The sequence below is a fragment of the Schistocerca serialis genome, chromosome 3 (assembly GCF_023864345.2).
Source record: "Schistocerca serialis cubense isolate TAMUIC-IGC-003099 chromosome 3, iqSchSeri2.2, whole genome shotgun sequence".
NCBI classification, from domain to species: domain Eukaryota; kingdom Metazoa; phylum Arthropoda; class Insecta; order Orthoptera; family Acrididae; genus Schistocerca; species Schistocerca serialis.
This window is the reverse complement of record NC_064640.1, coordinates 255,675,403-255,690,742: the sequence shown is the minus strand read 5'-3', so window position 1 is coordinate 255,690,742 and position 15,340 is coordinate 255,675,403. Positions and strand designations below refer to the sequence as shown.

The 15,340-nt window shown below is 34.6% G+C and overlaps 1 protein-coding gene across 5 annotated transcripts in view; it reads left to right on the top strand.

Moving 5' to 3' along the window:
- The window catches only part of LOC126470020 (LIM domain and actin-binding protein 1), a 230,581-nt gene that overhangs the window by 209,113 nt on the left and 6,128 nt on the right, over window positions 1-15,340 (top strand). For all 5 annotated transcript variants that reach the window (XM_050097500.1, XM_050097501.1, XM_050097499.1 and 2 more), the window contains one exon: window positions 11,936-12,169. In XM_050097500.1, the coding sequence (XP_049953457.1) occupies window positions 11,936-12,169 (234 nt within the window). The remainder of the gene's footprint in view (window positions 1-11,935; window positions 12,170-15,340) is intronic.

The window sequence follows — 15,340 nt, the reverse complement described above, 5'->3', positions numbered from 1 at the left end:
GGAAAAGAAACTCTTCAGTGTTTTTTCAGCTGCTAGTGTTAGTGTTTTATCGTATGCTGAGTATGTAGATGACATGTTGATCATAAACAATGGTTCCTGGGAAGGAATACAGCATTTATTTGAAATTTTTAATAGTTTTCATGAAAGAATCAGCTTCCCTTGTGAATTAGAATGCCCATCAGCTTAATTACTTGGATCTCATTATAGCTGTTGACAACGATAGATTTTCTTTTGGTATTTTTTCAAAAGCCACTAACACAGATCAAACAGTGCCTGCTAGTTCAGCGCATCCTCATTCCCATAAGAAAACATTCTTCCATTCATCGTGCAGTCTCTGTACCTTTGTCACCTGACAAGCTTAATGAAGAGATGAACATAATAAAAGCTATTGCAGTTAATAATGGCTATGATCCCACATTACTTGAAAAGATCTTCAAAGTTAAAACTGATGCTAAAGTGACCACTGTAGGCAGCATTGTTGTTCCTGACAGTAACAAGTATAAAAATGATTTGTGGATTTGATTTTCAGGCCATATTTCATATAAAATTGCCATCTTCTGATTAAAACATATGGATTCAGAGTTGTCTTTTGCACAAACAAGAACTTGCAAAAAATCTCATTCTCAGTCTCAAGGCCACAATTGCTCTGATACACATTTCAGGATTGTATAAAATCACTGTTTATTATATACTACCAACTGAAAGATCTTTTAGTGTCAGGTACAAGGAACATGTGTTGGGAAAAAGAGGCACTAATGTACACAATTCCACTTTTGCTGATCATCTGCTCATTTCTGGACACAAACTGAAATGCTTTTAAGAAATTTCCATTTTACATTGAGAAGAAAGAAAGGTCATAGGCTTGATGTACTCAAAGAGCTGGAGATCTTCCAGCATATTTTTAAGAATGATGGTCTCACCCACAAGAAACAGTTACAACTACAAAACAAAATTTTTTCCAGGATTTCAATTCATTGCTTGTGGAATTTTTATTTCTCTATTTTTTGCTATATTTTTCCCTGATTCTGGTTCCAAAACATTGTTTTCTTTGAATCTCGTAGATACGTGCTGCGAAAGTTACCTATTTCTTCTTCTTCTTCTTTTTCCTTTTTTTTTACATCTGTTTGTAAATTTTTTTCTGTATCATTCTGTCCTTTACGTAATAGTAATTTCTGTAAGGCCTAACAAATGTCTGTGTTGTACTTAACCTGCTTCACTACTGCATATTTTCAAAAAGACATTAAGCTCTCTTTCATTATATTTTGTTTTTAAAATTAACTGTCATGTTTTTCAGTATGGGCACATTTCACTGTCTGCTACTGATATTGTATTGTATTGTATTGTATTGTATTTATTGGTCCAGTAAATCTTACATGTACAGTACAGCACATCAGATATTGGACAGGTCAAAGTATATCTTATAATTAAAACACTTTAGAAACTAGAAAATTATGTTCACAAAATTTTACAGCACTTCATATACTGGGCAAGTCGATGTGTAAGTTATAATTAAACCACATTAGAAACTTGAAGTTTACAACTGAATACATGTATAAGCCAATATTAACGATTAAAGTATTTGCATGATCCTCACTTAAGCTCTAAGGATTTTTGAGGAACTCTTCTACACTATGAACTGACATGTACACTAGAGAATTACATTCACAGAATTTTACTTCATATACTGGGCAAGTCGCTATACAACTTATACTTGAACCCCATTATAAACTTGAGAATTACATCTGAATGTATTTATAGGCCAATATTAATGGTTACAGTATTTGCATAATCATCACTTAGACTCTCGAGGATTTTGGAGGAACTCTTCCACACTATAAAAGCAATGTGTCAACAGATATTCTTTTAATGCTGCTTTAAAATTTTTTACATCTGTCATTACTTTAATTTCTCTTGGCAATTTATTGTAGATAATTTTTCCATGGTGTAATGTTCCTTTTTGGCACAAACTGGTTTTTGTATGGAGTACATGAAAGTCAGTTTTCTGTCTTGTATTATGATGATGAACATTTTCATTTTTGGGGAGGATACTAGGATTTGTTATTGTATATTTCTTTATAAACATTGCACTTTCAAATAGGAAAATACATGGAAGGGGAAGAATCCCCATCCTTTTAAATAATGGTCTACATGGTTTGTTCCTTTTTATTCCAGCCATGATTCTCACTATTCTTTTTTGCATCCTGAAGAGTTTTAGGCAGGATGGAGAGTTACCCCAAAAAGTGATCCCATATTTTAGGACAGAATGTATATTAGAATAGTAAACTGTCATTAGACAGTCCTCATGACAGCAGTTTTCTAGCACTCTCATTAAATAACACATGGTACTTAGCTTCTTTAATATGTTGTCAATGTGAGTTTCCCATCTAAGATTATCCTGTAGCCAGACCCCCAGAAATTTTGTATTAGGCACACTTGCAATATCCGTGTCTGACATCTGAATTTTTATATCCTCTTCAATGTTTCTCTTGATATTATGAAAATTTAATGCTACTGTTTTGCTTTTATTTATTATTAGTTTGTTTTGGTTGAACCAGTTTACAACATTTGTTAATGCTTCAGACAGTCTTGTCTGTAGTATCTCTGCAGTCTTCCCGCTGACTAATATGCTTGTGTCATCTGCAAACTGGATAGTGCTATGGTACTGGTTGGCTGATGTTAGGTCATTTATATATATCAAAAATAGGATAGGGCCCAGTACCGAGCCCTGCGGTACTCCATATTTTACTGCTTTATAATCAGAATAGTGTCTTGTTGATTTATTTTCTTTGTGAAAATGTATTTCTACTACTTGCTTGCGGTCAGTAAGATATGATCTAAGCCAGCTGTTAGGCATACCTCTGATACCAATTCTTTCAAGCTTCTGCAGCAATAGAGTGTGGTCTATGATGTCAAAAGCCTTAGACAGATCAAGGCATATGCCAGTTACTTTTTGTCCACTATCAATTTTTTCGAGTACTTCACCCAGAAATTCATATATTGCTGTTTCTGTTGATCGGCCTTTCCGGAAGCCATGTTGGGTTGTGGATAATATTTTGCACTTTTCTAGAAAATCTAGCAACCTCTTATGAAAAATTTTTTCTAGTATTTTAGAAAATGTAGATAGCAAGGCAATAGGTCTATAATTGGCTATGTCTTCTTTCTTACCCTTTTTGAACAGTGGTTTTAGTTTCACTGTCTTTAAGCAGGAAGGAAAGACTCCATTTGTTAATGAACTGTTGAAAATGTGGGCTAATGGTATTGCAATGAGGTCCCCCACATTTTTAATGACATAATCTGGAATCTCATCCACACCTGTTGAAAATTTTGTTTTTAACTCTCTTATTGATAGTATAATTTCCTTAGGGTTGGTTGGAGTAAGAGATAGAGAGTTGCAGTTTCTATTTTGATTGGATGGTGTTGTAGCAGGATTTTTATTAGAAGATTTTATGTCAGATAGTAATTTTTCACTAATATTTGCAAAGTATGTATTAAAAGCATTGGCTACTTCTTCTGGATTTGTAATTTTTTTGCCATCTTGGATTACCTGGAGATTTACATTTTGGGAGGTCTCGTTTCCTACTTGTTCTCTGACTATCTTCCACATGGCTTTCATTTTGTTCCTGGCCATTTTTATATGGTGATCATTTGTTGTTTTTTTAGATTCTTTTATGACTTTGTGAAGCACTCTCTTATAATTCTTGAAATGCTCCAGAAATTCTTCTGTAACATTTTGTGTTTTTGAGATTTCATAAAGTCTCCTCTTTTCAGCACATGATATTTTAATGCCTTTCGTCAGCCATGTAACATTTCTTTTTTTAGTTTTTAATGTTTGGTTTTTAACTGGAAAAGAAATATTGAAATAATGGGAGAATATTTCCATGAACATGTCAAACTTTTTACATGTGTCCTCATAGTTGTCTATATCATTCCATGTTTCTTTTTTCAGTAAGTGCCTTAAGTGTTCTAGGTTGTGCTTGCTAAAATTTCTACCTTTTCTTGTCATTTGTTGTTCAGTATTTCCTGCAGTGTCTACTGGGAATTCAATAAACTGTGCATAATGATCACTGAAACCTGTATTCATATTTCCAGATTTGTATAAATATTTATCTGTATTTATTAGTATCTGATCTATAGCACTGCTTGACGATTTGGTGACTCTGGTGGGGGATTTGATAGTTGTATGTATGTTGTAGGTTTTTAATAAGGCCTCAAGGTTTAATCTGTCTTTTGAGTTCTTATTGAAATCTATATTAAAATCACCACATATGATGGTTGTTTTACTAACTATTTTTATACTGTTAAGTGCCTTCTCAAGATTTTCAATGAAAGTAGTTACGTTTCCATCTGGGCTTCTATATATGCAAATAACAATTATATTTAAATTTGTCAGTTCTGTAGCAGAAATTTCGAAGTTTTGCTCTTCCCCTAGCTGGTTAGTGAACTTTAAATTTTCGTGTTTGACGTCCTCTCTAACATATATGCATGTTCCTCCATGCATGGAGGTTTTCCTACAAAAAAAAGATGAAAGGGTAAAGCCCTCTATCCTTGTGTGATGTAACATAGATTAGATTAGATTTACTTTCATTCCAATTGATCCGTGGTGAGGAGGTCCTCCAGGATGTGGAACATGTCAGAAAAACAACAATACATGACAAATATTTAAACTAAAACAAATAAGCTAATGTACCATTCCACAGGTCCCAAGTGGAATGATCGTCATTTTTTAATGAACACTAAGAGTCATTTTACAAATACTATTGCACTGAATTTAAAATAAAAAAGTTTTATATTTATTTATAAGATAAGAAACATGTAATACAACTACTGTAATACTTATTTACAATGAACACATTACTGCACTGAAATGGTGCAGAAGTTAGATTATACTTACACACACACACACACACACACACACACACACACACACACACACACACACACAAATTTTCAGTGAACACATTACTGCACTGAAATTGTGCAGAAGTTATGTTGTACTTATATACAAATCAGTTGGTTTTCCTCAGAAATTCATCAATGGAGTAGAAGGAGTTGGCCACCAATAAATCCTTTAGGCTTCTCTTAAACTGAATTTCATTGGTTGTTAAGCTTTTTATGGCTGCTGGCAAGTTATTGAAAATGTGTGTTCCTGAATAATGCACACCTTTTTGTACAAGACTAAGTGACTTTAAATCCTTGTGAAGATTATTCTTATTTCTAGTATTGATTCCATGAATTGAGCTGTTGGTTTGAAAAAGTGATATATTTTTAATGACAAATTTCATTAAGGAATAAATATATTGGGAAGCTGTAGTTAGTATCCCTAGTTCCCTAAACAGGCTTCTGCAGGATGTTCTTGAGTTCACACCACATATAATTCTTACTGCACGTTTTTGTGCCCGGAAAACTTTAGCTTGGCTTGATGAATTACCCCAGAAAATAATCCCATATGACATTATGGAATGAAAGTAAGCATAGTATGCCAGCTTTTTCATTTTTATATCCCCTATGTCTGACAAAATTCGCATTGCAAACAGAGATTTGTTAAGACGCTTCAGCAGTTCTGTGGTGTGCTCCTCCCAGTTGAATTTATTATCAAGCTGTAATCCCAAGAATTTAACACCGTCCACTTCTTCTATCTTCTTGTCATCATATGTTAGACATATACTCTTGGGACACCCCTTACAAGTTCTGAACTGCATGTAGTGTGTTTTTTCAAAGTTTAGTGACAAAGAATTGGCTAGGAACCAGTGATTAATGTCTACAAATATTTTATTGGCTGATCTTTCTAAGACTACACTTGATTTGCTATTTATTGCAATGTTTGTATCATCAGCAAACAAAACAAACTTGGCATCTGGTAATGTTACTGATGAAAGGTCATTGATATACACAAGAAAAAGTAAGGGCCCCAAAATGGAACCTTGTGGGACCCCACATGTAATTAGTTCCCAGTTGGATGATGCCTGATAGCTTGATACATGTCTCTTTCCTAATAACACCCTTTGTTTCCTGCCAGAGATATAAGATTTGTACCATTTTGCAGCATTTCCTGTTACACTATAATATTCTAGTTTACTTAAAAGGATATTGTGATTTACACAGTCAAATGCCTTTGACAGATCACAAAATATACCAGTTGCCTGCAATTTTTTGTCTAATGAATTACGTACATTTTCACTGTAAGTGTAGATAGCCTTCTCAATATCAGAACCTTTTAGAAATCCAAACTGTGACTTTGACAGTATGTTATTTGAGATAAGATGGTTATAAAGACGACTGTACATTACTTTTTTGAAAATTTTTGAGAATGCTGGCAACAGTGAAATTGGACGGAAATTTGATGCTATTTCTTTATCTCCCTTCTTAAACAGTGGCTTAACTTCAGCATATTTCAGCCATTCGGGAAATATTCCACTGATAAACGACTGGTTACACAGATAGCTTAATATGTTACTTAGCTCAGAATCACATTCTTTAATTAACTTTGTTGATATTTCATCATACCCACTAGATGTTTTTGATTTTAAAGATTTTATGATGGACATTATTTCTGTTGGGGTAGTGAGGGTCAAATTCATATTATGGAAGTTACTTGAAATGTCTGGTCTAAGGTAATCCATAGCAGCATCTACCGAACCTGACAACCCCATCTTCTCAGTAACAGTTATAAAATGTTTGTTAAAAAGTTCTGCAACACTATACACATCTGTCACCAATGCATCATTTACTCTTAATGCTATTTGTTCCTCTTCATGTCTGGTTCTACCGGTCTCCTCCTTCACTATATCCCATATTGTCTTTATTTTGTTATCTGATATGACTATCTTTTCCTTGTAATATATTTGCTTTGACATCCGTATTACAGTCTTTAATATTTTGCAGTATTTCTTATAATGTGCTATAGCATCAACATTGGAAATGTTTCGGATTGACAGATACAGTTTTCTTTTTGTTTTACAAGATACCCCTATTCCTCGAGTAATCCATGGCTTCTTTGTAGACTTTGCTCTAACCTTGGTAAGTTTTGGGGGAAAGCAGTGTTCAAATAAGGTAAGCACTTTATTAGCAAAAATGTTATATTTTTCATTCATGCCATGAGCACTGTAAACATCAGTCCAGTGAATGTCTCTGAGGAGTGTCCTAAAATAATCAATTTTTGGCTTACTGATTACCCTCTTGAGCTCAGATTTAACAGATTTTATATCCTGTTCAGTATTAACATTTAACAGAAGGAACTGCATGTCATGGTCTGAGAGGCCATTGACTATTGGTTTTGTAATATAATTTTGTTCATTTGACTTTTCTATAAAGATATTATCAATGGCTGTTTGTGAGCAAGTGGTTATCCTAGTGGGGAACTTTACTGTGGGAATTAAGTTGAATGATAGTGTTACTAACTCAAATAGGTTCTTATTGGGAGAGTCTTTAAGGAAATCTACATTGAAATCACCAGCAACCACTATTTCTTTGTTTTTGGTTGTTAAATGGGCCAGTACAGCTTCAAGGTGGTTTACAAACAGATTAAAGTTACCTGCAGGTGCTCGATATACACTTAATATTATGAAAGATTTTTTGTGAAAATCTAATTCTGTTGCACATGCTTCCATATGCTGTTCTAGGCAAAATTTATGAATGTCTATGTTCTTAAATTTATGACAGTTCCTGATGAATGTGGCAACTCCTCCTTTCTCCATTTCTGATCTACAATAGTGAGATGCTAACCTAAACCCTGTAACACTTAAAAGTTCTATACCAGTGGTCACATGATGTTCAGAGAGGCAGATTATGTCAGCTGGGTTTGAAGACTCTAATTCATCTATGCAGATAGTTAATTCATTAATTTTATTTCTCAGTCCTCGAATATTTTGATGCAATAAAGATAGCTGACATTTCACATTGACTGACTTAAAATTGGATGGAGTTAAAATATCTGCTGACAGTTGAAAATTCTTAACCAATGGCTGTTTATGTTGATGTAATAAGCTGGAATTATGTTTTTTGATTTCTTTCTCAAACTGAAGGTTTGTCTCAGTTCTAACCTCTCTTAAAATTTGTTTTCTTTCTGTCCTCCCTACCCTAAAAAAGGGTCTTTTCTGAATCCTATAACCACTGGTATTTTACCACTCATGACAGTGCCTCCCCCCTTTAACTTTCCTGCTATTTCCCCAGCCAATTTACCCTTCCCCTTCCTGTTGAGGTGAAGGCCATGCCTAGTATAATCCCACCTACTGACAGAATCAACATGAACCACACCAATGTGTGACCCCGCACCCGACATGAGCAGCCGTTCCAGCTCCAAATTAACTCTCTTGACAGAAGAGTTCAAATGAGGTCGGTCATGGCGCCCAAGAACAGATACAAACTCAACACTGGTATGCCCCGATGCTGATGCAATCTTCGCCAGGTCACACTCTATGCTGTACCCAGGATCTCTGTCAATACTGTTACCTGCCCCACCCACTATAACCACGGTGTCTTCCTTAGTGAAATCTTTGCAAAGTGATCCTAAATCCTCTGTCACCTGCTCCAGACCAGCACTAGGTTTAAAAAAATTGGTGACCTGGTATTCTGATCCTAGTTCATCCTGCAAGAGTTGGCCAACACCTCTTCCATGGGAACTACCTAACAACAACACTTTCTTTCTCTTTACTGATTTCCCTACATTCTTACTTTTCAATTTGCTGCTGAAAGTTTGTTGTGCCCTGTCTACACCTGTAACTGCTTGAGGCTCACCAGCTTCTAACTGAAGCAACAGGTCAAATCTATTTTCCACATTCACCATAAAGCTGTCAGACAAAGTTCTAGGCCTGTTCCTCCTGTTGCCTGTTGCCACTTCCCACCTCTCTTTACCCTTCTCCCTCCTTAACCTGTCAAGATCTCCCCTGGCCTTGTCTAACTCAGCCTGAAGGGCAGCAATTTTCCCCTCCTGTTCCAGTATCTTCCTATCTCTACTACAAATCCTACAAAACCACTGATGAGTCTCATTTACTTCCCCTATTCCCACGCCACTACAGTCACCCACATGGAAAAAACTACAGCACCCATCACACCAAAGCCCCGACCTAACAATTCTACGGCAAGTCAAGCACTTTTCACTCATGATAAACGTAATAATTTATTAAGAATAAGTCAGTTAAATTACAGATAAACACGAAAATATGGTTACACAAATTTGGCCTATACGCAACTGTGTGTAAACAAAAACAAAAGTGCAAAGTTTCTGAAACAACAAGTTAAACTTTACGCTACTTTCCGGAAATGCTAGTTAAATAATGAAGAGGTACGCTAAGTTAAATTGCTGGAGAGAGCAAGGAACAACTAAACGAAATTCTATAGATTTGCTGCAGCAGAACGTAAACAGAAAATACGACTGTACGGTCTTTTCGCGTTTTCTGCTATATTACGTAATGAGAAATGAAACCTTTAATGGTACACTTAAACGGCACACTAATACACTTATTTACCACGTAATCAGTACTAATCTATGTGTTTTATAATCTAAAATAACTTATCTTTACGAGAACACCAAACCTCGCGCTAGTCGCTTGGCTGCAGGATAACCAATGCTCACTAACACATATAACAGACACTTCTTTTAGCTCATCTTCTAACAATATTTCTATCTCACTAACTTTATTTGATAAGGATGTGCAACTTGTATTGTTTTTGTGGCAGCAATGTAATCCACTGGGCAGATCAGCCTGATGTTTTTCCCAGCAGGGCACATGTGACAAAGGCTAGAACATTTTATTTTGCTGTAGACTTGAGCATAGCTGCTCTAAATTCTGACCACTGCTTTTTAGCAATGTAATTTTACGTAAGTACCCTTCGTACATCATGAAATTGTTATTTTGGTTAATGTGTTTCTTGTCATACCTATTTTTTATGTATATTTTATAGGAATTATCAAAATTTCATTCTGATGAAGACACCCCTAGTAAGTGTCAAAACCGACCTAATGTGTGCACCAGTTATGCAAAACTGGTTGGCTGTATAATTCATGGTTGCTGAGTAACAGCCATATTTAAAAATGTACTCTTTTGTAAACAAATTTTGTGAGCAGGTTTTTGGTGAACGTAAAAATATACAGTGTATTAATAAAATATAGCATTTTATTTCTTTTATGTTTTGTATCTACATAATTAAAACAATTTTCAGTAGTTCATTGGCCAGATTTCAGTGTAAAGCGCTTATTCGTAGTAATCAAACTTTATCTTAGAAAAGTTGCAGATACTTATGCTCAGTATATCTTTTATATTTTGTCCTCTAAACTTCTGTTTCTGTTTTACAATCCTCTTACAGTTCTTCTTCTTCTTACAGACAGATATTAAATAAAGCTAATGTTAAGTTACACCTTTCATTGTCCACAAATTTTTCCATTCAGTACTAATACATCTCCTGCGGCATGTCCTTACTGGACGTAACTAAATTTTGAGTGTGTTATGCCATTGTGCTTAATTTTTGTAGATCTTCATTCCCATACAACTCCAGCTGGCACAAGAGAAGCATTTTCTTCATTTCTTATGGTGTATTTCTACTACTCTTAATCTTCAGTTAGATGGTGTGCTGTCCTTTTTGACAAATCTCTTTCTTGCTTTCCCCAGTTGGAATCCAAAATGTATATTTAGAACAACATATTTTCCAATAAAATTTTTCTCCTGGCTTACAGTTACTTGGATAGATTTTTCACTTCTACACTCTTTCAGTGTGGATGATTATTTGAGTTAGTTTACTACTAAGTTTTAAAGTGCTGTAAGTACATTGGTGGGCATGCCAACCTACCCTAAGATTTGTTGTATATAACATAGCTTATTTAATATCTTTTGTTAAAATTTTCGTTTTAATTCTGTGAGACTGCTAAGTCATTGATCAAGTTAAACATCACCATTTTCTTTGCTCTGTTAACTTGCTACATCAACATTTTCTATGATTATATCTGTGGACAATTTATTGATGCATTGTGATATTTTTGGATTTACAATAGTTTTTTATCATCAAAGTTTCATGAATGGAAATTGTGTAGCAAATTTTAATTTGATGACAAACAACACTGCCATTGTCATATTTTATACCCTAAAATTAACTTTTTGTTTGTTAATTTGCCCCCCCCCCCCCCCCCATATTTGCTAAATAAAAAAAAGAACTTACTTAATTAAATCCTTATTTTTGTTGTATTTTAATTTCCTGTGTAGTTTCAGCTATACAAAATACAGCAGTCAAAAAGCCATCCACTGTCATTCAACTGATTACTAAGTATGATCACATTTTACTGAATAAAAACTGATTTCCCTGTGGCTTTTCTGACTTGAACTTCCTTGCCTGTTTTGGCAGTTCATTGGATAATGCTGAGTTATCTTTGATTCCTTAACTTCAGCATAGCTTGTGATGATCATCAATCATGTGATTTGTTAAATTATTTGCCATATTGTTTGCTGAATGGGTATTTACTCTAATTTCTCAGGAGATATTTAATTTGAAGTAATGTTTATTTTTGATAAATCAAGGATTTTTATTGTATCATAGCTTGACATTGAAGTTAGCTTCTGTTACAATCTTTTATCCTTTCTCTATGTAGATGTTTTTGAGCTGGCACTGGAATTTAGCTAAGAAAAATTCAGTTGTTACCTTCTTTATGCTCCTGTAGATTCAAACTATTAAAACATTTAAGTGTCCTAATTCTGTATAGAAGTTAAAATATAACTATTTATGAAAATAATTAAAAATGATTTATCATTGCATAATTTATAGCAGAAACAAGAAATTGCATGTCACCATGTTACAGTACTTATTTCTTGTACAATTTCTAACTATAACAGTTGATATAATACAGTATTCTGTTCAATCTGGAGGAAAGGACATGTGTTTGTTTATGAGGAATTGAGGACAATATATCTCTATTTTTTAGTCATTCAAAGCAATATACCTCTTTTTTCAGGCAAGAAATGCTGCAAGGGCCAAGACATTACGTGCAAAGTTTGAGCGCTGGGAGGAAAAAGAGAACAAACTGAACAGTTCCAACAGCAACTCATATTTGGCTGATCTAAAAAATGAAGATACAGACCAACCAAGTATTGAATCAGCTAAAGTATTGAGAGCAAAATTTGAATCCCTGAAACATGAGACTGAACAACCTAGGGAACGAAGCAGGCCAAAAGTTAATAGATTTGTGGTAAGTTTCAGTTACCTCTGATGTTACTGCCTGTAGCTATTCATTGGTTGAATTCACTGCTGAATTGTGATAGTATATACCTGTTGTTGGAAAACTTCTGTTTTGCCCTCTCAACATGTAATACCTCTATGCAAATATATCTGTTTGTACACAAAGTATGAAAATAAATTTGTGTGTTTTATATGCCAGCTGTTAATGGTAACAGTATGTGTTCTCCTCCTGCCTTAATGGTAAAACAGTTATTAGTCTAACACATTCTGTTACTATATTATATAGGAAAAATCCACAAGACACAAAAAACTGCTGTGCACCGTGTGATGGGAACACAATAAACTTGAACTTTGAAGAGATCAGTTGTGCACTAGTCTTCTTCTGATACACACACACACACACACACACACACACACACACACACACACACAAACTTAGAGGTATCACAGAGTGTGTGGAATGTTTATGCATTACTTTTCAAATTAATTTCTTAGTAAATTCATATTTGTAACAGCAACTGCTGCACAGCTGATCAGAATCAGACTCAGCTAAGTAATCTTCTTCATCTATTCTCATTCCTTTGTAACAAGTTATACTCAAAACACAAATTAAATTTTTTTGTAGCATACATTAGTGAGATAATTCAATAAATAAAATAAATGCACAGAAATCATCTTTCATTACATTACATCCCTAGCTTAGCCTAAGTACTATGAGGGCTACCCGTAAAGTTTATAACAGCAAAAAAAATATAAAGTTATGTAATTAATGTTTTGTTTGTTAGTGAGAACATGTCGGCGTTTCATGATACTTGTTGAAATCCCTGATCCACAGTACAAAAGCACCCCACTGGAGCAGCGAAAACAAAATCATTCAGACTATTGGTAAAGTTGAGTGTAATGTGGTAATTCAGTTTTAGCAGCAGGGGAAATGTGTCAGTTGTGTCAGATCAATCCAGACAGGTAAAAAATCATCTGGATTGGCCTGACACAACTGCAGCATTTCTGCTGCTGCCAAAACTGAATTACTGCACAGTACTCCACTTCATCAGAGGACTCCACCTTTTTTTGGCTCCTCTAGTAGTGTGGCGATTTTAGTGTTACTAGAACTGCAGTCATGGATCTGCAAATAAACAAAAAATTAATTATATAACTATCTTTTCAAGGTAATAGTTAAAACTGAATGACTGCCACCTGTATTTAGTGGAACATGCTATACTGGTTGTAAATATTCTTGTACAGGGATGTCTTTAACTAACACTTTCATAATATTGTCATTATTCCATCCTGAATTTTGCACTATTTAAAAGAAGCTTTATTTACATATCATGCATGAAATATGATTGTAATCACAAGATCATGCATCTATGGACACATGGTCTTTGACAGCAATTTCAGTTTCTGTATATAGCTTTCTCTAGTGCTATGCATTTATACGTAGAGGTTATCATAGTGGTTTTAGTTGTTATTTTGGGAGATGTTGTTGTTGTTGTGGTGGTTTTCAGTCCAAAGATTGGTTTTATACAGCTCTCTAAGGTAGTTCTCCTGTGAAAGTCTCTTTATCTCTGCATAACTACTGCAACCCACATCCACCTGAATCTGCTTTCTGTGATCAAGCCATGGTTCTCTACACAATTTTAGCCATCGTACTGCTCTCCCATACCAAACTGATGAATCTGTGATGGCTCAGGATGTGTCCTATCAACCAGTTCCTTTTTATAGTCAAGTTGTGACATAAATTATTCTCCTCAGTTTGATTCATTATTGATCTAATCTATTAAAAAGTCTGCTAAACAAATGTCCCAAGATGAGATATGGGCAATTCAGTCCAATAATAAGCATTCGTCAGTTGAAATTACAGGAGGTGCTCAATGTGCTTACCACTCATTCTTACACTTTGGTCAACCCTTCTCCTCAGGGAATCAGTATTTCATGTGAACACATCTGGCTGCCATCAGATATGGTTGCATGGACAGTTCATGTGCTGCTAAAATGTGTACAACTTTTCAATGAGTGTGAAATACATCAAAGACATCAAATATTCCTGTAGTCAGAAATATAACCGATTTAGGTCAGATGAATGGGGAGGCCATGCTACTATATCTCCAATCCATCCACTGGTTAGTTAATTTTTATGTTAGGTGCTTTAGTATCTGACAGAAAATGGGATGGTGTTCCTTTAAGCATAAACCATACCTATTGCCATTCTTCAAGGGCAACATTCTCCAACAGAACGTGTAATTTGCTGTGCAGAAATTGGTGATAAACAGCATTTGTTAATGTCTTCATAAACTACATGATGCTATGAGCAGTAAAGTAAAATGACACATATCTCAACTTGAATTTATTTCAGAACACGTGTTTACAGGACTTTTTTCTAGTTTTGTCCATTATTATCTTCAGTAAGAATATGGGACATTTTTCTGTAAACACCCTGAATATGCTTTCACTACCTGCTGCTCGTATAAATCCAACTGAGTTTGGTTCTGTTTAGTCATTTGCATGTTCCCTGGATCATAACTACACCATCTCACTGTGATGTGGAATGAGTCAGTTTTATAATACACTTTCTCAGTGAAAAATAGGGCAACTTGCTCACCTTTTACACAATTATCTTCAGGAAGTTATTGGTATGCCAAACTGTATAAAGAGTTGTCTACAAGATACTCTAGAATGGACACCTCATATGAATATGACCCTTATTACTTTGGAATTAAATGGAATGTTTCCTCACTGTAACTTCTTTGAGATGCCTGAGGAGGATATTAGCATTCAAAAGTTTTCTGTAGTTGAACATATTATTGTGTGTTGTGGTTAAGTCATGTGTAATTACATAGTGCATACAACACACAATACACTATGTACAAGGTATACTATACTATACTATATTGTATTATATTATAGTATAGCTTATTGCATTAACTTTTGGAAACTGTCCCAGTGTAATTTGGTACACTGCCATGCTTAAAATGTATACCATAATGTACTGATATTAGTTTATTTTATTATTATGTATGTACTACTATATCTTGTATGATGGAGCCAATACCATGGCAAAATAATCTATGGTGAATAAAATTCTTGATTCTTGATAAAATAGGAAACCGTGTTAACAAATTTCCCACTGCAGTTTCATGGCTATGTCATCATACACAACACACACTAAATGCAGTATTCCATG